Raw genomic sequence first — 24,044 nt, 5'->3', positions numbered from 1 at the left:
AGAAGCGATCAGTACAGTGACCGACACATAGCTGTGTCGATTAAGCTTTTCTGCTTTGCTGGATCTAATTCGTCTTAGATTTCATGTGAACTCTGCTCTTGGTTATCGGCCAGCTCAGACGACGAAACCTGATAGCCCCGTGTTTACTGAGTACTGTCTTTGTGCCGCGTCCACAGAACGACGAGCCAGCGTAGAACGGGGATAACAGATGACGTCATACACAGCGGTTTCTTCCTTTGCGCAGCTGAGTGTGGCGATCACTAAGCGGCACAACGCTCACTGAATCAGTGGACCGTCATGGAGTTGTTACCGTTGTTGTTCTACTTCAAGATCTCGATGTGGGCAACCCTCGTGGCTGCAACAGTTTACGGGCTCTTCAAGTTAACGAGGTGAATATTTATTGCTTATGGATTATGGAGGTTTAACGTCCCGAAGCGACTCAGGCTATGAGAGACGCCGTGATTTTAGGCAGCCTTAAGTTTCGGTGTAACTTCTACCTGTTTAGGATGGAAAGACGTTAAATAAGCTGATAGTTTTATGGAGCAATTGTGAGCGATCCAGTGATTTCACTTCATTTAATTTTTTTCTTTACGGCAAAGGCCTTATAAAAGAGGTGGAAGAGTTGCTTTGCGACAGCGAATTTGTTTGGTTTGGTTATGGGGTTTAACGTCCCAAAGCGACTAAGGCTATGAGAGACGCCGTAGTGGAGGGCTCCAGAAATTTCGACCACCTGGGGTTCTTTAACGTGCACTGACATCGCACAGTACACGGGCCTCTAGAATTTCTCCTCCAAAGAAATTCTAGCCGCCGCGGCCGGGATCGAACCCGCGTCTTTCGGGTCAGCAGCCGAGCACCATAACCGCTGAGCCACCGCGGCGGCAACCGCGACAGCGAATTGTGGCAAAAATGTATGTACGAGAGAAGGATTGCAAATGTAGGTATCATCCTCTCTTGCCCAGTCTTCTAAGCGCTGTTGCATCCTTTCCGTAAATATGCAGAATTCTAGAGTCTCCAACGACGGAACTGCCATCTAAAAGAATCTCGATACAAGGCACACAGAGGTGGTCGAAATTATAAACGCTGAGTTTCTGACTTCTCACGAAATGTTTTATGATTTGTAAACGATGTCCCTAGACGGTGAATTCCAGATATCTATTGCGTTAGGAAAGATGCAGTTGTTGGATATTGATGTGTGGCCACCTGTCTGTTATAGGGTTATCTTGGTTCATACAGGAGAATGTTTTTAGAAGGGCTTTTAACAATGGCTGTAATATTTTTGCGTTACGATAAAATGTACACAGCAGGGACAGGTGAGAAACAACACGGTACGATCGGAGTGTTGGGAGACAGAGGAACTCTTTGAGTGCGGTGACACTGGTTTGGTTTGGTTTGGTCTGTGGAGTTCAAAGTCCCAAAGCGACTCAGGCTATGAGAGACGCCGTAGTGAAGGGCTCCAGAAATTTCGACCTCCTACGCCAGTTGCTCTAGATCAGGATCAGTATAGGCTGATTTATGATTTCGTCGCCGGTAGCGAATTGGAAGAGAAACATGAATGCAAATAGTGTCAGTTTGGGCGACCCGTGAAGCTGACGGTGCCATATGTACGGATGGGGGCCACAATATTGCGTAGCATGCTTCAGCGTTTGAAATTTTCTTATATTTTCAGTAGGGAAGATGTGATGCTTTCTTGGACTCCTACGTGAGCGCACCAGCGGCATGTGCTAACATATGCATAAAGTATTTCTTAAGTTTTGATAGGTAAGGCGTAAGAAGAGTGTGATCGCCGAATTGTGCGCCGCATTATTATGGGGGGACTCTACATTGAGATATTTGCGAGTCTGCTCTATGGTGACAGGGACTAAATAAATGCTCTAAATTAGATGAGTCAGTGCGTGTCTTCCAGTGAAGGAAACTGATTTGGACTTAATGGGGTTCGAAGAAATCTGCAACTTTGCACACCTTAGCGCTATAATGCAAAGGTCCTGCTGCAAAGTAAGCTGGGCAGCTGGGTTATGAATTTCATTATAAATGAAACAATCACATCTAAAGAGCCTTCGCAAACATTTAATATTAGAAGGCAAGCGATCAACGTAAATTGGGACAGGTAATGGGGATAGGTCGGCACCTTGAGGGACACCTCACGTTGGACCCCCATCTAAGAGGGGTGTCTGGTGGTGACTGGCAAATGCAAACTGCGAGCATTTAAAATATCTTGTCTCCAACGTATGAGGTCTGCGGGTGTCTCGAGGCATAAACGCCTTGTAAGCAGAAAAATATAAGGTACGCGATCGAATACTTTGGACGAACCCATAGAAACTACATCTAGAGGTTCTCATCCATGAGCTCAAGTATCTCATGTGCGTATTCGGCATATGCGAGTGATTACCTAAAGCGCGCAGGTAAGGGAAGAAAAATAATTGATTGCAGGCAGACTTTATATTAATGACATAGTGGGCTTCAGAAATTTGGAAGGGATTTTAAAAAGGTTTGGTTTTGGTTTTATGGGGTTTAATGTCCCAAAGCGACTAAAGCTATGAGAGACGCCGTAGTGGAGGGCTCCGGAAATTTCGACCACCTGGGGTTCTTTAACGTGCACTGACATCGCACAGTACACGGGCCTCGAATTTCTCCTCCAAAGAAATTCAGCCGCCGCGGCCGGGATCGAACCCGCGTCTTTCGGGCCAGCAGCCGAGCACCATAGCCACTGAGCCACCGCAGCGGCTCGTTTTTAAAAAGGACACTGGGCGATAGCTAGCTGAACATGGAGGGGCAGCTGTTTTGAAAATGAGAGCAATTTGGGCTTTCTTTCGTTCAATAAGACAGCTTGCGGTTTCTACAGGGTATGAGTAATGTGCAATATCTGCTTTGATAGCGAAATAATGTTTTTCAGGAGCTAACTATCTATTTGAATGCAGGCGAACTATTTCGCACAGTTGATCAGGGCCCATCGCATTTCCGTTTAATGAATGAGTTTGCAAGGTCGTGATTGTAGGGCTGCTAGCAGACGAAAGCACTACTGACCAGAAGTCGTTTAGAAATATCATGCATTCCTGAGTGCCAACTGGTTGGCCGTCTGTTTGTAAGCTCTAGCCGATTAATTTTATATTTATGGGAGAGGATATGGCAGAATTTGACGCCCGACATTGCTCGTAGGTGAACATGCTCTTGTTGACATTTCACAGGTTTTTAAGTTTTTAAACATAGCAGGTGTTTTAGACAAACTGTAGAGGCAATAAATAATGGTCAGCTTTTTACAACAAGGAGATTTTTTTGAACCACACCTCAGCCACTCTCTCGTCGTGAGAAGAAGGCTGAGGTCTTTATTCGATTTGTCGGGAGCCTTGACATCCTTGCGCCGCCAAGGATGGTTGCAGAGGCTACCTGACCTTCTTTAAAGCTTTTACCATAAGTCACTTCTAACATTTTGTCTTATTTTTTACTACGTTGCACGAATGAACTTTCTAGGTCATTTACATTACTGTTGATTTACACTTTTTTATAACATCCTATATAAAACAATTTTCTATACCCTGAGCTTAGCGCATGATAGCCTTAGACACTTATGCGCCATTAAACCCAACACAACACAACGCAACACAGAATTTGGCGCGATTTGATCTAAGAAGACAGTGGGTCAGCACAAAGGAGTTCCTCTTTCAAAGCAGTTAGTTCGGATATGCACTTTTTCGCACAAGCGCGATATCTTTCTGATGTTTTTCGTCTTTCGCATAGTTCGGAGGATCAATACTGTGTTTATTGTATTGTTTGGCATTTCAGACGTTTGTTAAACCAAAGATTGTTGGAATCTGATTTGACGAGAAGGTTTGGAATTTTTTAATCGAAACACTGATCACTTTAAAGGTCCACTTTTCATGGGCAGTGCGGTTTAGATGGAAATTCTTGAAGTCTGCGAGAAAGCCTGAGTTCATCGATCAGGCAATGAAAGGTACCCCACTATGGTCAGTGAATGACTTTTCAATAGGTGGTCCACTATTCAGATGCAATGTGCTACATGTGACAGTGATAGTTAAGATAGTTAAGACACGGAACTGTGATAGTTAAGACACGGAAGCGGAATGACGCTGGAGCTATTACCTGAATAAGATATCAGCATCATCTAAATCGTGTGAGCCCCTATTGTGGAGTATGTGATGCCAGGTTAAAGTGCAGCTCTAAGTCGCGAAATTATTTTCATTCGTTGGAGAGAGAATGCCTAGAAATAAAAGGGAGCCCATCCTATATGTGGATAGCTAAGATGTGAGTACAGAAAATTGCGCTAGTCACAGCCGGTACCTTCAATGTTCGTGAGCAAGTCACAGAATGGCAGACATACGTATTGCTGTCTGGTGTTCTGTACTAAATGCAGGAAATTTCTTTCAAACCGAAGTTGTACAAGCACATCCAAGTTAGTTCCTGTTTCGTGTCTTCACAGATCAGAGGTGATGATAAGGTCACCTGGATGGGGATGAGCACAAGCACACACCTTGGTTCATGCCGACCAGGACGACACGATACGCAGTTCAGATTCAGACGGACGATTTCGTTGTTTTGACGCCTCCATGCAGCCACGCTACTGTGAACAGAACAATGTCGGCGTCAATGTACTCATTGAGGCTATGCAGCTGTTATCACTTTGATATCATGCATCGTATTTTGGTGGAGGTGATATTAAGGTTCATAGAAGGCGGGGAAAGGGAGTTATTTATGGAATTATCATGCGTTTTTTTTTCTGGGTGTGAGGGGGGGGGGGGGGGGGGGTCGTTCTCAGTCGAAGAGCACAACAAAAAACTTGTCATCACAACAGATTTTTCCCAATGTTTTTGACCGAAAACCTGTATTAACAACAGACATTTTTGCAGTGACTACAGAATTTTGTGTAGGTACCACAGGAAAGCACAGAACAACATATTAAACAAAATTATTATTAAAAACCTATAAAACAACAAAAAACGCTGTCGTTACGAAAAACTACAAAATATTTTGTTGTTTTTTGACACGATTCTGTTGCTTCTTTTAAGACTGAGTTGGCACTTTCTGATTAGTCTCCGTGTAGAGGGCCAGTCTGAGCTGTACTAGCTAGCGGTCTTGCCGATTCGATACGCTATAAAGGCTGTGTAAAAAAATTCGAGGGACACTTAAGCTCCACCTTAAGGGTACGACGCGATAGCCTTAGTAGCTCCCTTCAGAGGCATCTGGTCTTCTATGCATATCACAACGCAGACACGGACATTCTCGGAGACGACACACAAGGCCTTCTTTTAATCAAGTACGTATCGGCGTCTGATTCAGGATACCTCGTCTGATTCAGGATCCAAGATGAACAGTTTCTCATTTCAGTGCAGTTAATTTACTTTGCATTATTACATGTTATAATGATGTTTGAGTCATGTTACGACCATATATGAACAGTCTGTGCGATATTTTAATAACTTTTCAAATCCGCCGCTCACGTGCGATGTCACTACCTTTTAGACCAATGAACATTTTCTCGCACGGATGCGGATGGCTCCGCCGGCTTCTCCGTTAAACAGGAGCCTTAATGCTTAGTTCCTACGTGAATCGCGTATATCTAAGTTCCAATGCGCAAGTTTTGAGCAGCGTAAATTATTCAAGCTTTCAAAGAGAGACGTATGGCAAAGGCAAGAACTTCTCTGATGGCATAGTGTGTGTAGTTCAGTTTACGTGCATAGCCTGCGATGCTTTCTTTGGGATTTCATGATATAACATTCAAACAGAATCTCATTATAAGATAAAAATGAACAGAATTTGTTCATGTGAACTTTTTGTGCTTATTCTTTCTGGCGTAAAATCAAAGCTGTTCAACTGAGCTCTTGCTGGACTTGGAGTGGGTAGGGTGTAGACATTGCACTGCAACTTTAAGCTTACTTCGTTTCAAGCCAGCAACTCTTTTCATGAGTTCCCAGTGCCGCCTGTTCCTACTGTTTTTTTTAACGCCAATCTTTATTGTTTAGGTGGCGTCAGAAAACGCTCAGCTATTTCAAGGAACTTGGTATCCCTGGGCCGAAGCCGAACTTGTTGTGGGGAAATCTGGCGGAGTATCACGAAAAGGTGTTCCTTTTTTTTAACCTCTGCGATAACTTTTTAATAAAGTCGTGCTGTTCATATTTTCCGGACAGAAAGTTTAGTTTAGTTTCACAAACCTTTACAAGAAAGGTGTAACAGGCCTTGAATTGATAATTTTTGGGAGGCACGCCTAGGCTTACAGCTGGTTAACACCTTTTACTTTGTGCTAAGAAATCAAAGCAGCGTCAATTTTCTGCTCCCATTTCGGCCACTCAGCAACTATATTTCATAAATAATCTCAGAAAATTTCGTTATTTCGTTCTCCTACTCTCAAGATAAGCAAGCATAACGGACGCATTGATGTAAAGAGAGATTTTCGCAAATATTATATGTTCCTTCTCTTCGCATCTGATAGTCTGTTCAATTACTGGTGCAAGCATGTGATGTGACCAAAAATGCTGCTGCGTTGACATTCTGTGCTTTGTTACGACGCTGACATTGCGTATTGTTCTTTTATGGTCCTCTTGACAGGGCGTCGTTCATGCGCTGACTGAATGGTGCAACAAGTATGGAGACCTGTTCGGGTGCGTACAGCTTTTAAAGAAAGCTTGCTTTCTTTAGCTGCACTTCCTTTTTGCGGTTCTGAGCTCAAACCTTTCTCTATTCTTGTCAACTGACAAATCCAACCCCTTTTGCTCCTGTGCAGTTTCTACAACGGTGACGTGCCCACTTTGGTCACAAAAGACCTTGACTTTCTCACCTACGTTTTCATCAAGAATTTTCAAAACTTCTCAAGCCGAGGGGTAAGCTTCAGCCTCTATTTCACCACTAAAGCATATATTCCATTGCAATCGCAAAGCATCGGCCACTTTTTCATTTGACCTTATAGCCACATTTCTGCTATCCTACATAGTTCGCAAGAAAACTTTTGAAGTACAAGGCTGGTTTTTGAAAAGAAGTGTCTTATTTCTGTTAATAAGCCTGTACATTCTACTATTTTTTTATCGACTACTATCAACAAGGACTTGCAAGTATTTGTTAAATTAGGCAGTGTGCAGATAATGCCGCACTTTTTTTTCATTTTTTTACGGTTATACATCTTTTTGTGGACTTTCTTTCCTGAGATGTGATCCTTATGTACTATCGGGGACAAAAGTGGTATACTCCACGCGACCGGACCCAGAGAAACGGAAAACTCCGTTGCAACGCCATCTGCAGGCGGCATCTCGGACCCAAACAGCCAATCTGTGACCTTTATTATCAGCAGGCATGTTGCTTGACTCGTTTCAATGTTTCGTGCTTTTGCTCGCCAAAATGCCCAGCGGCACCGCAGCAGTAGCAACCTGGTGGCCCTCTTTTCATTTTCTGTCTTCTTTTTAACAACGCGCGTTCGTGATATGGCTTCAGAGCCGGCGTTCGCACCGTCATGATGCGATCAAATGCCCGCGCGCGCGTGGCTAACTTCTCGTGGAAGCAGCGCATTTTCGAAACAGAAACGAGCCAAGCGACACACCTGCTGATAATAAAGGTCAAAGATTGGCTATCTGGGTCCGAGATTGCGCCTGTAGATGACGTTACAACGCAGTTTTCCGTTGCTCCGGCTCCCGCCGCGTGGAGTATGCCACTTTTGTCCCCGATAGTACGTAAAATAATACTTGCGGGTCACGAAACGATGAAAAACCGTAGCTGTGGGGCAGGAAATTTTGAATTTACACATGCATCGCTGCACACAGTAAAGTTTTGCAACTGGTAGACACCATACGTTATAACGGTTAAGCAATAACAGTGTAACACGTTTCATTCAGCCGCCGCGGTGGCTCAGTGGCTATGGTGCTCGGCTGCTGGCCCGAAAGACGCGAGTTCGATCCCGGCCGCGGCGGCTGAATTTATTTGGAGGAGAAATTCGAGGCCCGTGTACTGTGCGATGTCAGTGCACGTTAAAGAACCCCAGGTGGTCGAAATTTCCGGAGCCCTCCACTACGGCGTCTCTCATAGCCTTAGTCGCTTTGGGGCATTAAACCCCATAAACCAACCAACCAACCGTTTCATTCAGTGCTGATACGTACGCGCGGCAGCGCATAAAAAAATGTACATTCCAGCGCTCCTCGGTGAAAGTTGAGATTTCGCTTAACGTCTTCGTACATGATCACACTAAAGAGTCTGTTAAACCAAGTTTTTTCCATAAACATAAATGAAGATTTTTCTTGTTAAGTGCCATATTTAAGCTGTTTTTACTTACCCCAGCATTACAGCTAATCGGACCAATATTGCAAATGTATTGGCAAAGATCCGTCCTACGAAGTACCACAGTGAAACCAGCCATTTCCAGTACTGGGCCGGTGACTTTTGCTGCTTGGGCTAAGAACGCCAAAAGGCAGCCTGTTGTTGCAACTTGCAGCAGGTATTGTTCTGCAGAGTCGTGTTTCTTTGAGAGCGATCGTTCTCATCGAGCCTATTTAATTGTAAATTTCCCCTAGTTAACAATCTCAGTGCACTCTGTGGACGGACACTGACTCATGGTCATCATCAGCATCATAATCATCATCAGCTGCAGCAGCAGAAGCAACGTTAAGTCTACTGTAGAAGAGAGACCTATTACCAATGATCCCCAACTCGACCTTTCTTCTCGAGCGGAGGGCAACCTAACCCAGCAAATCTACTTCACATCATCTTTCTAAGTGACTCTTCGCCTCTGCCTACACAAAGTGAACAAGAGAAGCCGGGGCCCCAGAATGCTTGCGCAACATTTCGACAACAAGACTTTCCCTGTCGAAGACAAGTGCTCTCGTTAAAACACTGACCAAGCAGTATATGGCTGCCCCAACCCTCTCCCCAGTGTTCGCTTTGTGTTGTCAAGAAACCCATCGACCTGCCCTGTATCTACCACATCCCTTTGCCTAGTTTTCCTTCATTCAGAAGCCATCTTGTAACATCAGCAGGTCATCTGTAATCCACTGTGTGCTGTGCATTCATCGCAGGAGTTCCTTTCCTACTCTTCACAGAGTGTATGATTTCATTTACTTGAGTTCGTTCTCTTATGCCACCTGCTCTTTTCAGCACGAACACCCAGTTTCTAGTTACATGTTTTCATCTTTTGAATGGTGCGTTAGGCACTGACCTCAGTCCGGGCCAAACCGTACCTTTTTCTCTCTCTCTCTCTCCCTCTCGCACAGAGCACCATGAGGACGGACGAGGTGCACAACTTCGTGGGCCAGAGCATTTTGCACGCACGCGGGCTTCAGTGGAAGCGTACCAGAAGTTGCGTCTCGGCCGCATTTACGGCAAACAAGTTGAAGCAGGTGAACGTGCTGGGTTTGAAGGCAGACTGTCAGCATATTCGTCAGATAACAGGAGGATAAATTATATGTAATAATAAGGATAAAAACCTTACTCGGAGGGCTCCTCAATACAAGAGCCCGGCGGCCTTCGCCTCAGAGAATTCCGTCGTTCAACGTTAACAGCGCCTATACCAGCACAACTATCAGCTTCTGGCGAGACATGTACGCCCTCTCATTCGTAGTCCTTTTCCGTTACTACTCAATGTTCGTGTGCTGAGAGCTTGTTTTCGAAAAGATTATTTTGCTTTTATTTATTCTGATCTGCTAATTCGAGCAGCTGCCATCCCTTAGCTGCTCCTTGCTTTTTTGTGTTAATCGATGTTATTTACTGAAGTTCCCTTTCTGTGTATTCGAGAAAACAATATGTGATGTTTGGTTTACCGGTGCAAGAGACAGAGAGTCCATTTTAATGTACGGAAAAGTGGATATGTCGACCGAACTAACAGTCTCTAGCCTACTACTCCAAGATAAGGAAGAAAAGAGGAAATGACAGAAATAGAGATAAGGTTTAGTGTGAGTTGGTGTACTGAGCTGCACATGTAGTGCGACCTCCTGTAGTAATAGCGACAGAATAGTCATAATATGTGGTCGCTACGTAATAATAATGAGAACGGGTTCAAACGAGGTTAAGATCAGTGTGGCTGCCCTGAAAACCAGCGTATGTACTCCGGCAATATCCACGCGCAGGGCACCAGTCAGCTGTTTGAGCATCGTTCTGATTTGATTACCTGCTAACTCTTCTGACCGACACTGACCAACGCCAGGAGAACGGGACGACAGTCAAAACCACGCCGCTGGGTCGTCCTTGTTGAGTGCCATTCCCGGCTCTATGATAGCTGAATTCCATGGGTCTTGCGCTCGGTCCTCTCTATGTGCAGCTTGTATATCCACGGAAGTGGGAACTCTGTATCGCCACAGCGCAGATGTCAGCCGAGTCCTTGCCAGACACGACCTTGGTGGACGCGCAAGCGATGACTTTTGCACAAAAAACTACCGAACCAGTTCCCCTGCACGTGTCTCTTGAACATTTACAATGCCAACTTGTGCTGTTTCTGCAGTGAGCGTCTTCTGCTGCGACGGACCGCCGTCGCCGCCTCCTTGCGTGGGAAGTGACCTCTCACCTTTTTCTCGAGTAGCTGCGTATTTGTCTTTATTTGGGGCACTCCCTCGAGGTTGTCTCATGTGTTTCATCACAGCGCACTTCTGCTCCCTCACTGTGCACATATGTCCATCGTGGATGCCGGCGCAACGCAGACAAAATGTTGTGCTTCTGCCCACAACGCTGACATGTCCCAGTTCCTCCCATTTGCTGCACTTCAAAAGTTGTCGTACATATGAGTGGACAGGGTGCCTGATAAGGATTTCCCTTCAGATGTGAGGCAATCGTTCCCTTTAAGCACGACCTGTGCACGCCTCGACCCCCGAAATGCTGTGTCGCTTATACGCACACTAGATGACAAAAGCTTCAACAAGCCGTCGTTTGTAATGTTCACGCCGACTTCGAAAGTCACACCTGCCGTTGTACTTCCGTCGGCTAAAAATATCTCGAGGGAGATGGTAGTATTGTGAGGTTATAATGCGGTTAAGGGTGAAATAAGTGATCCTAGCCCCGTGCGCAATCAGAAATGCACGGTGTACGCCACGTCATACCTTGGAAACGCATGGCGTAAATTTCCCAGACGGGTGATCCTTCGAAGCCCAACGGGGATGAGGAGTTGAAGCACGGCTACGGACACGGAGATGGAAAGGATGATTGTACTTTACACCGAGTGAGACACAATCGACCGATAACTACTCGTAGCTACGCTTTGAAATGTGTGTCAAGGAAAGCAGGGGGTGTGAGGAATGGTGCCTTGAGCTGCCTTTATATTTTGGCGGGACACGCGCTCACCTGTGATCACGTGACCACTTTCCGCACGTATTTCGAGCTTCGCGCTACATGCACCCTCTGTCGGCATCTGTAAGCGGAGAGAGAGGTAAAAATAACATGGAAACGTGTTCTCTAGCTTTTGCTGATTTTCGTGATTATCGCAACAAGCGTAAGCAACCTTTTTTTTTTTGCTCTAGAACTGTTCTCTAAAGATCATGGTGCTCACATGATAACTGCCTTTTAAGTCATCCACACTTATTTGTTTACCCTTGGTTAAATATTTCCTGTGCAACGCACTCACGCAGATGATGCCGTGCGTGTCGCAAGTGGCGGACACATTCCTGGAGATTCTGGGCGAGAAGGCGGATGCGGGCAAGGAGTACCCAATGCTGCTCCTCTTCAGAGGGCTCACCATGGACTTCATCGGGAGGTCAGCATTCGGCTTCGACTGCAGCTTCCAACGAGAGCTGACGCACCCCTTCCTGAAGACCGCGCAGAGTGTGCTTCCGGGAGTCATGACGGGGCCCTTCCACATGTTCGCCCGTGAGTTTCACCGCGGACTATTTGGGAGAATGTGCGAGCTCTCAGTCTGATGGCGCTGGCTTGAGAGTCTTTGAAATCGCGTGAATCACTTTGGTAAGAAGGCCGAAGCCTCACTAGATTTCATAGAGGTCGAGGAAGTCAATAATCTAAAGGGGAACTCAGCTTTCCTCTATATCACTGCGGTGATTAGCGAGAAATTTAAGGCATATGGAGGGTTAGTGTATAGGCCAGCATTTGATCCAGTGCTGAAGATGGTTGAAGAAAAGTTAAGCTCGGGGTTCTCCGACTGGAAGAGAACGCTAGAAAGGGTTCCTAAGAATACCAGAGCTGGATCTGCGAAATGCATTTAGGTTGGGCAGACGTCTGGAGGTCAATTTGCTTGTCGAAACACAGTCACTGAAATAGCTTTGACGCAAATGAGGCCACTACGGTTGGATTTTATTGAAATATAAGGCGCATGTGACACTATCATACCAGCATTACACCTGGAATGTCGAACGGAAGCACACTTAGACTCCAAAGTAATACGGATGATAAGTGCAGTATGCAAAGATATGGTAGTGCAAAAGACTTGAAGGGCTAAAGTGCATGTAGGAAGTGTATGTACATACAGGAAGGTTTACGGCAAGGGTGCCCCGGTTCCCACTGTTTCCATGCCCAATAATTCTGGTCAAAAGCATCTTTCAACGGGAGAGAAAAATGAAAGACATTTTTCATATCTTGTAAGATTTCATAATAGCAATCAATACACCCGCAGAGGCTCCTGTTGACAGGCTCGCATTTTTTTGCCATAAACGATTTTGCTATCAACAAAAGCGTTCCCCATTGGTTTTTTTGGCAGTCTTAACTGTTCGATGCGAGTGATGAAAAAACTTGACAGATTTTTCTACGCATTAAATGCAGAAACTGGAGAAAAACTGGGGAAATTTCGGGTTAATTGAACTGGAAAAAATATATAGGAGTTACTTGGCACGTTCGCCATGCGTTTTCCAGGATTTTGGGAATACTGTGTAGCTGTACAGACTTTTTCTTGTAGCCTGCTTTGCTAAAAGCAATATAAAATAAAAAGTGTATTTTTACTTCCCGTTTTCTAGATTCCACCACGACAATGCCTCGAATCGTCGCACCCATCCTTTGGTTGAACGAGAAGCTAGGCTCGTTCACTTATGACATATTCAGTAAGCAGACTACCAAGGTTGTCCAACTCCGCATGAAAAACCCGGAGGTAAGGAGATGTTCTCTAATATTCCTTACAGTAGCCCTTCAACTGCATTACAGAGTGGTCCCGATCACCTGTTTATGGTTATGGTTTACGAGGGTTTAACGCCCCAAAGTGACTCAGGCAATGAGGGACGCCGTAGTGGAGGGCTCCGGAAATTTCGACCAGCTGGGGTTCTTCAACGTGCACGGACATCGCACAGTACACGGGCCTCTAGCAGTTCACCTCCATTCGAAATTTGACCGCAGCGGCCGGGTTAGAACCCGCGTCTTTTGGGTCAACAGTCGGGTGCCATAACCACTGTGTCACCGCGGCGGCCCCCGATCGCCTGTGATATCAACCCAAAAAGCGGAACAATATCGGCTCAAAGGCGGGCTAACGTAGCAACACCGATGAACCAATTTTCAGCCCAAACGCTTTTCGAAAGGTTACCTACCTAAGAACAGGGGTCGGCAGATGATGGCTAATCGACAATTTCTCTTTGTCAAGGTGCCCGAAAATTTCGTTAAATGTAGCCAGGCTTCGAATTGAGCTTTTCAGAACGTTTTCCAGAATCACTTTGTTTTTGAGGGTTTATTAGCTTGCAGTCTTTTACCTACCCCTCCGCCTATATTGCCAGCAATATCATGTCGGATGTGCAGAGTACACATTTGAATAAAGAATATTCATTTTTGCTTGGAGAACTAAATGAAATATCAGCATAACAAATGAAGTTAATAAGAGCATATATATTTCCAGAAACGGTCTTCTTCACAATATTTATCAAAGCAACCTGAAAACGTGGTATACCATAAATGTACGAACCCTGTGCAATTGTAAATCCGTGCAAAAGCTATTCTTAACTACAAAGAGAAACTTAAAATTGCTGTGGTTTTAATGCTGCATTGCCAGGGGATGGAGCAGTTTTTAATTTCACGCCTGCATACTCGCGAGAGTTTTTGAGAGGGACACCCTCAAGGTCATATTTCTCGTTAGCTGCAGCTGGCGCGACACTCTTTCGAACTTACCCGACTTTCGTCCCATTGGCTACAGCGTGCGCAACGCTCCTCCGAACTTATCCGAGCTTACCCTAGCTACTCCGAGGTTTCACACAATATTCTTGTTCAGGACGCGTTATGTAGTGCTTTGGCATTTAAATCACGAGCATAATTTATCACCTGCCGCCGCTTCCTCTGTCTGCCCTTAGGCAAGGAAGCCGGACCTGCTGCAGACGATGCTTGACGTGGAAAGCGAGGACATGGGGGCGCACCAAGAGACAAAACTCCTTGACGGTACGTTCTGTTTTCATGCTCAAGCATTAAGAGCCTTGTCGGGAAAAAAATGGTTTGTAGGTCATAGCAGTTGCCCATTGGCTGGACGGAAATGACGTCACCAGTGCGGATAATTCCCACTGGTTGGAGGGAAGAGACGTCACCAGACAGGAAGTAATGTAACTTCCGCTTTTGATGCCCTTACCGGAAGTGGAATCACGTCCGGCATCAACAGCTTTTAATGATACCGCATTGTCACTACAAAAAGGGAATTAGGTGTCCCTGTAAATTATTTAAATCATTTATCAAATAAGGCCCGATGTTGCACAGATATAGTCTCCCGTACCACGATTTGCAGGAGTTGCAACTGGCAGAGACATGTTCGGTAAGCTTTACTTCTTGCTTAAGTAGAACGTGTTGTCGGGCTAGTTGGTTCAATTCTTCAGACATGGCAGTTGCGCGAAACACACACAGACACACACAAGATAGGGTACGGGACGAGCGCTCGTCCCGTACCCTGTCTTGTGTGTGTGTGTTTCGCGCAACTGCCATGTCTAAATTACTTCTTGGTCTTCGCCTAGCTCATTAAGGAATCAAAGATTAAGATGTTAGATTCTGGAATAAAATATTAAAATTTGGTATCGTCCTCTTTCCGAAGGGGGCACCATTTTTTTTACATAGCCTTGGTTGCTACCGATGCCCTTTATTATGACAAATATGCATATGAAAATGATAGCTAAACGATAACTCAGGAGGTTTTAACATTCCACAAACTTTAAGGCGTTAAAGATGTGAAACTTGCAGGGCAAGCATGCAAAACGATTGTGTGCTAGTATTTAAAATGATGGCGTAATCTTCCATTAAAACCGTGACGGTGTTTATATTTTGGCGTTCCGCGCAGTTCCAAGTAGAAGGCCACATGGTGGCGTCATCAATGAGGGGTTTACATTTCCGACGTAGAAACACTTATGGGTAGAAATGAAACAAACGCTGCCGAGAATAAATTCCCCAAAACGTTCCCTGGCGGCATTCGGCGTGACATGACACAGCGAAGACGAAAGATGCGAAAATCTCAAATCTTAAGCCATCCCTGCGACGCTGCGAGAAGACCTGAACATTGTCGCTTTTTGAACCGGCTATTGCGTGAATATTTAAAATGCCAGCGCCAAAAGATTTGGCGCCCTTTACTTACAGGCTCCATACACTGCAATCCTTCAATTTTGTGGAAGTGCCGATAGAGTGGACAGCTTCGCTTTAAGTAGAAAAATTGATAGTTTAATCGCCGTCCAGAATAAAAGTAAGCATGAAATGCACTGCTGTCAAAGCGCATCCTGAATATGACGCGAGAAGCGGTAGTCTGATTAATGCTGTAAGAACGCAAGACGCGTTTACATAATGCGACCCACTCATGTGATTGGTTTATGGTTTATGGGGGTTTAACGTCCCAAAGCGACTAAGGCTATGAGAGATGCCGTAGTGGAGGGCTCCGGAAATTTCGAGACCACCTGGGGTTCTTTAACGTGCACTGACATCGCACAGTACACGGGCCTCTAGAATTTCTCCTCCAAAGAAATTCTAGCCGCCGCGGCCGGGATCGAACCCGCGTCTTTCGGGTCAGCAGCCGAGCACCATAACCGCTGAGCCACCGCGGCGGCCCACTCATGTGAAGCTTGATGAGATTCAGCGCTGTTTTCCGTCCAAATAATGAAGAGAAAATGTAAAAGCTGCGGTGTTGGTAGACTGGTAGAAGGCATCAGGACGTAGCTCATACCTGCTTGCACCGGCGACTCTTGGAATTTCGCACAGGGCCGATATTATGGCTAGCATTCTTTTTCCGCTTTATATTAATCTCACGCAAAAATTCGAACGTTCACGGATAAGTTCGAGTTCACGTTCCACTTTAAGCTCGCCCTGAATTCCGTCCAATTCTCGCGGTACCCAAAACCATCTTATACTTAAAAATAAGGCTTACTTGTCCCGAAAGATGTGGGTTCGATCCCGGCCGCGGTGGCTGAATTTCGATGGAAGTAGAATTCTGAAGGCCCATGTACTGTGCGATTTCCGGAGCCCTTCACTACGGCCTCCCTCATAGCCTGAGTTGCTTTGGGACGTTAAACCCCAATAAACCAAACCAAACCAAAGCTTACTTGTCGGACGCGAGAGAATAAGTCCGCTCCTGGGCACTGTGCAATTTTCTCACATACCCAAGAATCCTGGACAAAAGCATTTTTGGAGTAAAAAGTTTATTAGCGCAATTTTTTCATATATTGTAATATTTCACTATAGGAATCAATATATCCGCAGATCTGCCGCTGGTAGGCTTGTTTTTTTTTGCTATTAGCGTTTTTGTATGTTGTCATAAGCGTTCCCCATTGTTTTTTTATGGCTGTCTTAACTGTTTGATGCGAACGATGGAAACTTATAAAAGAAATCTTTTGCTAGATATCGATAGAATAGACCATTACCTTGAGTATATCTATACAAGCATCTAACGCTTTTTCAGTTTTCAAAATTTTTTCCACGAATGATGGGCATCGCTTCGGAGCGCACCAATTTTCATACAACCATCGCGTTATAGCCTCCTGTCACTTGAGAGTTTCAGAGTGGCCAACTATCTCTCTCACTGTTCTGTGCAGCGGACGCAAAGCTTTGCAAGAGGATGAGTCCTGCAGAAGTCGGCATAAACACCACCGTTCTCTTCATTGCCGGGTGAGCATTCGGCGACATTTACGTTTTCCCCCACTACATCACACCTTTAACCTCCTGCCATCCACAAAATTTGTTTTAAAGTCGTTGCGCTTTGCCGATGCCAGCAAACAAAGAAACCGTAAGGCTACAAACTATGAAGCTGTGGGCGTGTTGAAAAAGATGCGAATGTGGGAAGAAATCTTTTTAGGAATAGTTTACGTTCCTTCTATATGTACAAATTTTTGCATTCCCTGAGAAAAGAGTGTATAAAGGATGACATTTATTTCCGCCTGCCATTTTTTCTTCACATCAGACAGGTATGCAGGCTTTTATACTGCATGCTCCGTTTCAGATTTGAAACAACAGCCACGGGATTGAGCTACCTCACTTACGTCCTTGCCAAACACCAGGATATTCAAGAGAAGGTCCGGGAGGAAGTGAAGTCTGTCAAGGAGCGATACGTAAGGGTTAAGGCATTTTTGGCTGATATTAGGAGCTGATTAGGACGAAAAGGATCAAGACACGAAATCGCAAAGCATTGAGCCTGCACACCTTGCATTTTAACGCAACAGTGTTAAGGTTCTCATTGTGCATAAAGTACGGTTTCGACGTCTGTGTCGGCATTGTGAGCGAAAAATCCCCCGAAAAGCAGCCTAGGTGGGCAATCTAGGTCACGTGACCTTGTGGCGTCATCACAACCTGTCCATCGGATAGTGAGCAAACTGACCACCATAGCAAGTGCTAGTTAAATTAATAACTGGTCGCGAGAAGTTTCCCAGGAGGAGGAGCCTTGGTAACGCAAGATCCTCCGATGGCAACACCTACTATCGCAGTTCAATCCCTTAACCGCTCCCCCATTGCGCCAGGAGTGCTAGGAGGACTTTCAGGGATCTATTAATGTAAAGTAGGGAATTGTCAATTATTTCGGACATATGGGCGTTCCACTAAAGCTATTGCGTCATACTCGTAAGGCGGAGCTTGTGTCCTCTTACAGCACAACTTACTCCCTTTTTTTGTTCTTTTCTTCCTTACAAAAGTTCCGCCTTCGGTGCAGCAATTTCTTTCTCTTAGATTGCTATAGCCTGCCGATACAGGCCAACTTAAATTTCTACTAACTGCACCTTTATAACAATCGACCCAAGATGAGCAACAAATAAATTGCGGAATATTTTGAAAAAAATTGCAGTGAGCGGATTCTGGGTTGCATGTGGCATCAGGTCAACCAAAGAGTTCTCAGCTTGAGTGATCACCCTGAACACTCACACCTGTAGCATGAATCACATGAGTACCCGAAAGTAAGCGCCCTGACCCGCCAAAAAAAAAGATATTTTGCTATCCTGAAATCTTCCTTACATTAATCTAAACTAGCAGCCCAAAATCTTACATGCTATATTTTTATATGTACCACAACCACGAGTCGCGCATTGTCGCTATAAAAGCAGGGTTAACAGCTGCGTATAATTTCCTATTCACGGTTAACTGATTCTCGTTTCGAAATTCCAGGGCGAACTCGATTACATGGCTGTGACCCAAGGGTTGAAGTATCTGGCCAGAGTTGTTGACGAAACCCTGCGCATGTTTCCGCCGGTTGTCACGTGAGTTTCAATCGAGCCCGTAACTTCCTCTTTTCTTGTTGGGGAAGGTAGTAGTGGTACATTTATTCTTCTGATCTCACGTGCTTGACCACACAGATTCACAACGAGGAGTGCCGTTAATGATTTCGAGTACAACGGCATCAAGTACAAGGCCGGGACGAGCATCCTCTCGCCTACGATCCAGATCCACATGGACCCCCGAATTTGGCCTGAGCCGGAGAAGTTTGACCCCGACAGGTGAATACGTTCAGAAAATATCAATTGACAAATTTCCACAACTGAGATGAGCTCAAATAGAAAGAAGGCCCTTCAATCACGGCGGACCAATGTCCATGGTCAAGCACCGTGAATAGGATAGGCCCAACGTCTTTTTTTTTCTTCCTTCTTCTCTGTCGCTCCTTTCATCCTCTTCCCCTGCACTGCACCTGCTTAATCTCTCTTTCTTTTATTCTTTCTCCCCATCCCTTTTGAACGCCTGGTACAAGCAAACTGTAAGTAGAGATCACCGTCAACATTTTGCTGATAGATAAAGCCGGTGCTTGTCTGGTTAATTAATACACATGCACACGCCTTGCGATGTCATTAGGAACGCAGCCCCGGATTCTGTTTTTGCGACGCACTTTATAGTATACTATTAATAGACTGGGGGAAATTATCCAGAAAACACCGATACCTGCATACTGGGTGTTCCAGCTTAAACTAGACGAGGATTTAGAAAAGTAGTGTGCTAAGCGACTAAATACAATGAAGTACGGGTGAGATTCGCGCGTCCCAGTCAACAGTATTTTTAGGTGTGGCAACTTAAGTGGCAAGGATAATTAGCGAACTTTTTAAGTATTTGCGTCAGGAATAAAGCGTTCGCGCGGAAGCTGTGGATCGGCTTAAAGAACAGGTGGCCAAGTGTTCGCAGCAATTTACCATTTGCACTGCTCCTTTACCGTTCTTAAAAGAAAGCCCTCGAATTAAAAACGCACTACATGACAGTGGTGCTACTTCAGCTTCCCGAGTTGCAGCGTGTCGCCGGATTTTTTTTTCCCTTTTACTGGGCGATGAATGTATGCCAGCAGCTGTCACGTTTTGGCTTTTACATTTCGCGACCTTTCTTGTAATACCAGTAAATTAAACTTTGTAATACTTCAGTGAAAACCATTTCAGCCAGCTGTATTCCAGGTAGATGTACAACTTTAGCGTGAAAAGTTTATTTCTGAAGCCAGTATATATTAACTTCGCTAAATAATCATTAGTAATTAATTTCTTTTCGAGAATTAAATAAATACTGAAAACTATGCAACGTGAATCTCAGCAGCACTAAACAGGTTTCCCTCTTCTAGGAACTCCGCCCTTTCTAAAAAATTGGTTAGTTTCGGCTGGGACACGTGGTATATAGAAAAGTGCATGGAAAGCACTACGGAAACGCTATTTTATGTGCACTGTCGCTTATTAGGCCGGTCATGCCTGTTTCCCAAAACACAGCTACTCTTGCCGAAAAGCACTTATGCGGTCACGAACATCTCCAAGCTTGACGTGGCGCCAAAGCCACCGGTTCCTATGTAAACAAGCTTCGACAAAACAGCTTGGTGTAGGAGAAATCCGGGAGGTATAGGAGAGCGGGTACAGTGGTTCAGTAGAATGCATTCTTCAACGAGTAGCCTCAGCAAGTCGACGAATAGCTTAATGAATGGCACAGAGATAATGACAGCCTTTTTTGAAATGTCCGCCTTGTTTGTTGCGCGAAACTTTTTGTGAAAAAAATGGGTGGTTTCAGCGCTCACAAGTATGCGTATATTATTAACTTTGTCTGATGTTCAATTCAAAACCATCTGAAAAGTAAGCGTCCAAAACTTTTAACAACTGGACTCTCTCTCTCTAGCACTCTCTGAACTCTAGCATCTGAAATAGACTCTTTCAGTGTGCTGCAGGCCACCAAAAGTTGACGTGCAGCTGCTGTTTTGCCGGGAAAAATCTTTATTTTGTCCATGACACATTTGGGAGGAGTGGGACAATAAAGTGGAAGGAAGAATAGGATTTCGTCCTATTCCGTCTCGAAGTCTCTATTGGCAGTAAACATCAGTTTGCTTCTTTATGACTACAGCTCAAAGTGCTCAAAGTTAAAAAAGAAATGGACAGTAGAAACGGCCACTATCAGACGCATGAAGGTGTCTGTAAAATATCGAGGTCAAGAACGACTCGATGCCGTCTTCCTATATAAAATAGTAGTATATGTTTCCTGTAATGGGGGTTAGAAAAATATTTTTGTTTATTTTTAGTGAGCCCCATTCTTCCCTTTGGGCATTCCATTCGTCCCGCCTGATCGGGGGTTTGAGGAAAAATTTCTTCCTGAGATAATTTTTTGTGAACTTCTCATTACGTTAGACCAGTGCACTTTTCATAGGTTGTGGAGTCTTGATATCCTCAAATTCATAAGGCTGTAACTTTTCGTATCTTCCAAAACGGAGTAAAATAAAAAATTTTTAAATTTTCCAGATCCTCCCAGATCCCCTACGCAGCCTTGCCGTATTTTTGCGGTAACTCGCAAAAGCGACAACGCAGCGTTAATGCCACAAAATACTTACATTACAAAGTACTCCTTCCAGGCCTCTGAAACACTCCTTTCCTTGCTAATGCTTCTAGATTCTTGCCAGAGAACGTAGCGGTAAGGCCGGCTGTTGCGTACCAACCTTTCGGGGACGGTCCGAGGAACTGCATCGGCAAGCGCCTGGCGCTCCTCGAAATCATGTACACGGCTGCAAGGATGGTCGAGAAATTCAAGCTCACTCTGGGAGCGTCTCAAAAGGTGGGCGCACACTTCTTGCGCTTCGTCTGTTTATTATCAACTTTTAAAGAGTTATAAAATAACCTCGCGACGGGGGGTAGGGGGGGGGGATATAAAACGTTTTATGACCAAAATGTGAATTTTTACAACTACAGCACAAAACGCTTAGGTATTAAGGTTACGCAAGTAGGCTTTCAGGTAGCCGAGAGCAACTGCACGCGCCTATATCTACAGTTTCAATGCTGAAACATGGAGGCTAAAACTACAACTACATGAAGCACTTTATTCGGCGCTCAGTGGCGACTAAAGTGTCGACCGACGGCTTCGCAGCTTTATTCTCATCACGGTAGCACTGCAGTTAGATTCCGGGATGAAAGAGAACGAATGTCTCTTAATTTTGCCCAATAGCTGCTTTCAGGTTCTAAGCACACTAAGGATAAAAAATGAAGAAAGAAATACAACGTGTCGGCAGCAGCCGTCAAGTTGTGAGAAAATTCCATAACCCCTGTTCAACATTGAGCATTATGTATGCTTTAAGAGCGGAATCATAGGAAGCATACTAGTTTGGGCCTTAACTCTTCGCATATTTTTTTCTACACTTGCTTCTTATATTTATGATGCCGCTACGTTTAACTGCTTCACGTGCATTTAACAAGAGCAAGAACCACCACAAATTAAAATGCTGAGTTGTAGCCCAAAGTTCTCAGCGAAATACTCAAACATTTCAAAATTTACCTTGCGTTTCACCGTGGTCACCCAGATGCTGGTTTTTCCTCAAAGTTAGAAATCCACATTTAAATTTACCAAAGGTTTTATGGAGAAATGCAATTTTCGGGGGCCATCCAAGGAAACAGCATGTATTATGTAATTTGTAAAGACTCCCGTCTTTTAATGCCTTCGTTCCTGAGGGTTCAATAAATATATGAGTAACATAAAAGTAATGAGGACCTCCTGCGTGGTCCCTTACAGACAGGAGAGTAATTTGTACAAGACTTCGATAAAGAAAAGTGACAAGGCGATAATTCAACTGGATGTGAGAAAGCTATGACTGCATTTCTAATTGTGTTCGGTGATTACTTTGTTGTCTTTGCTCTTATGAAGGCTTTTGCTCTAAACGAAGGCTCCACGCGCACAACAGAATTTTTTCTGAGGGTGAACGTGGGCAGAGATGGGTGGCGCTTCTGGATGATGGTGGTGGGTTTTGGTAAGAACAGTGGGTGGTCCGCCTAGTGGGGGATGCCTTGTGGAGGGTGCAGTTAGGAGGGATAACTGTGGTTGGAGCTCCAAGGAGGTAAAGTTGGGTGGAAGGGTTATGGATGGCGGTTTTGGAAGGTGAAGTGGGCGAGGATAGGTTTGGGAAGTGAATGAAGAGGGTCGGTGAGTGGGCAGGCATCCACCCAGCTGGGGGTGGTGGTTCTTAAGATGTTCTTCTGAAGTGGGAGGCTTCTCTCTGTGGGGCTTCATACAGATAACGTCGCCATTTTTCTACAAGTGCCGCTGTCGCTGCTACCGGTGCAAAAAAAAAGCGTGAAACAAAAACTATAAACCAATGCGTACGGTTAGAGCTATTAGCAATGAACGCAATAGCGCTCCTCTATTCCAGGATCAATCAACTACGACAGTGACGTCTTCGCTTTATGAAGGAACTTTTGCTCGTTGTTCACGTATTCATTTTTCTCCTTTTTCAGGGCCGCATGATCATGAGCTACTACGCCATGGTCTCATCACCAGGCGACGGTCCGTACATCATGTTCCACCGGCTGTGACGCATCCATATCCGCATCACGAGCAAATGTGATCACTTGTACAAACCACCAGAATTATAGCCATTTGAAACTATTTATCGGCAGGACTGACGTAAATCACCACTCATAAGCTGTAATGGCAGCTTTCCTTTCAACTTCCACGAGACAAAGTCCGAAAAGGTACGCGTGGAACTTTAGTAGAGATGTCTGTACAAAGATGCAAAGAATTGCACATTACTGGTACAGCGACAAGACAACTGACAGATGAAAAGAAGAAAAAAGCGCTCAGCGTTGCCTCGAATTTACTCAGCCCGTAGTCTTTTGCGCTTTTGCCGTATTATTACATTGCGCCTAACTAGCCCAACTTTCGGCCTTTCAGTATAGAGAACAATGCTACTCGTGGCACTGAAAACATCTGCGTCAACCCAGTCTTCCAGGTATGACTTACTGGTTTCCTATTTAGTGCACCGTATTAGTCGCCTTTGGACCGATTGAGGAAACTATGAAGATATTGGGGAGTTTTGAAATAGTAAGGTTGGATTCGGAGTCTCCAACTGAGCTTTGGCACGCGAGCTTCGGAGCACGCGATGAAAGACGCCAACCTTGCAGTCAACTTAGGTCCAGGTCCACACTGGGGGATTACCTCTTCCTCTTCTCGGGCCACTTCGACTAAAATGCTGTGTTTACAGGAGGCACAACACACAATCCCCACACACTCTGCTACTTTGCAGGGCCAGCCTATGCCAATACGTTTCCAATATTGGGCAGATTAACTGCTCTGCTTGGGTTGTTAACTGATTTTCAGCCCTTTCCAGAACTCAGGTCTTTAGTCTGGTGCGCAGTTATGTGCCCCACAGTAGTAGGTGTTTACGTGGCCCGAAAGTTGAACTTTATTTTTTTAACAATGCTCATGCGCTGTGTCATTTAAACGTCTGCCTGTTTTTTCCAATGCATACAGCGTTAATGTCAGCGGCACTGAATAAACTGCTTCTTTACGCA

At 44.9% G+C, this 24,044-nt stretch overlaps 1 protein-coding gene across 2 annotated transcripts; it reads left to right on the top strand.

The window, feature by feature from the left end:
* Nucleotides 1-24,044, top strand: LOC149346972 (cytochrome P450 3A5-like). Of its 2 annotated transcripts, XM_089586786.1 has the most exons (14): nucleotides 3-389; nucleotides 5,973-6,069; nucleotides 6,556-6,608; nucleotides 6,731-6,827; nucleotides 9,198-9,323; nucleotides 11,538-11,775; nucleotides 12,870-13,000; nucleotides 14,181-14,265; nucleotides 16,881-16,953; nucleotides 17,285-17,393; nucleotides 18,436-18,527; nucleotides 18,624-18,764; nucleotides 21,159-21,321; nucleotides 22,989-24,044. In XM_089586786.1, the coding sequence occupies exons 1-14, from the start codon at nucleotides 298-300 to the stop codon at nucleotides 23,064-23,066; spliced, it is 1,575 nt and encodes a 524-aa protein (XP_089442912.1). In that variant the 5' UTR covers nucleotides 3-297; the 3' UTR covers nucleotides 23,067-24,044. The 2 variants fall into 2 exon arrangements, with proteins under 2 accessions (XP_089442913.1, XP_089442912.1); XM_089586787.1 differs by lacking the exon at nucleotides 9,198-9,323 and having other exon boundaries at nucleotides 1-389.

The sequence above is a fragment of the Amblyomma mixtum genome, chromosome 4 (assembly GCF_055824585.1).
Source record: "Amblyomma mixtum isolate Tamu chromosome 4, ASM5582458v1, whole genome shotgun sequence".
Lineage (NCBI taxonomy): Eukaryota > Metazoa > Arthropoda > Arachnida > Ixodida > Ixodidae > Amblyomma > Amblyomma mixtum.
Note: the sequence above shows the minus strand (reverse complement) of the source record. Positions and strands in the feature narration are given on the sequence as shown.

Coding starts and splice junctions, on each gene's coding strand:
- LOC149346972 (XM_089586786.1), top strand. CDS start 298: ATGGAGTTGTTACCGTTGTTGTTCTACTTCAAGATCTCGATGTGGGCA. Junction 14,266..16,880: donor AGAGACAAAACTCCTTGACG/GTACGTTCTGTT, acceptor TGTTCTGTGCAG/CGGACGCAAAGCTTTGCAAG. Junction 21,322..22,988: donor CTCTGGGAGCGTCTCAAAAG/GTGGGCGCACAC, acceptor CTCCTTTTTCAG/GGCCGCATGATCATGAGCTA.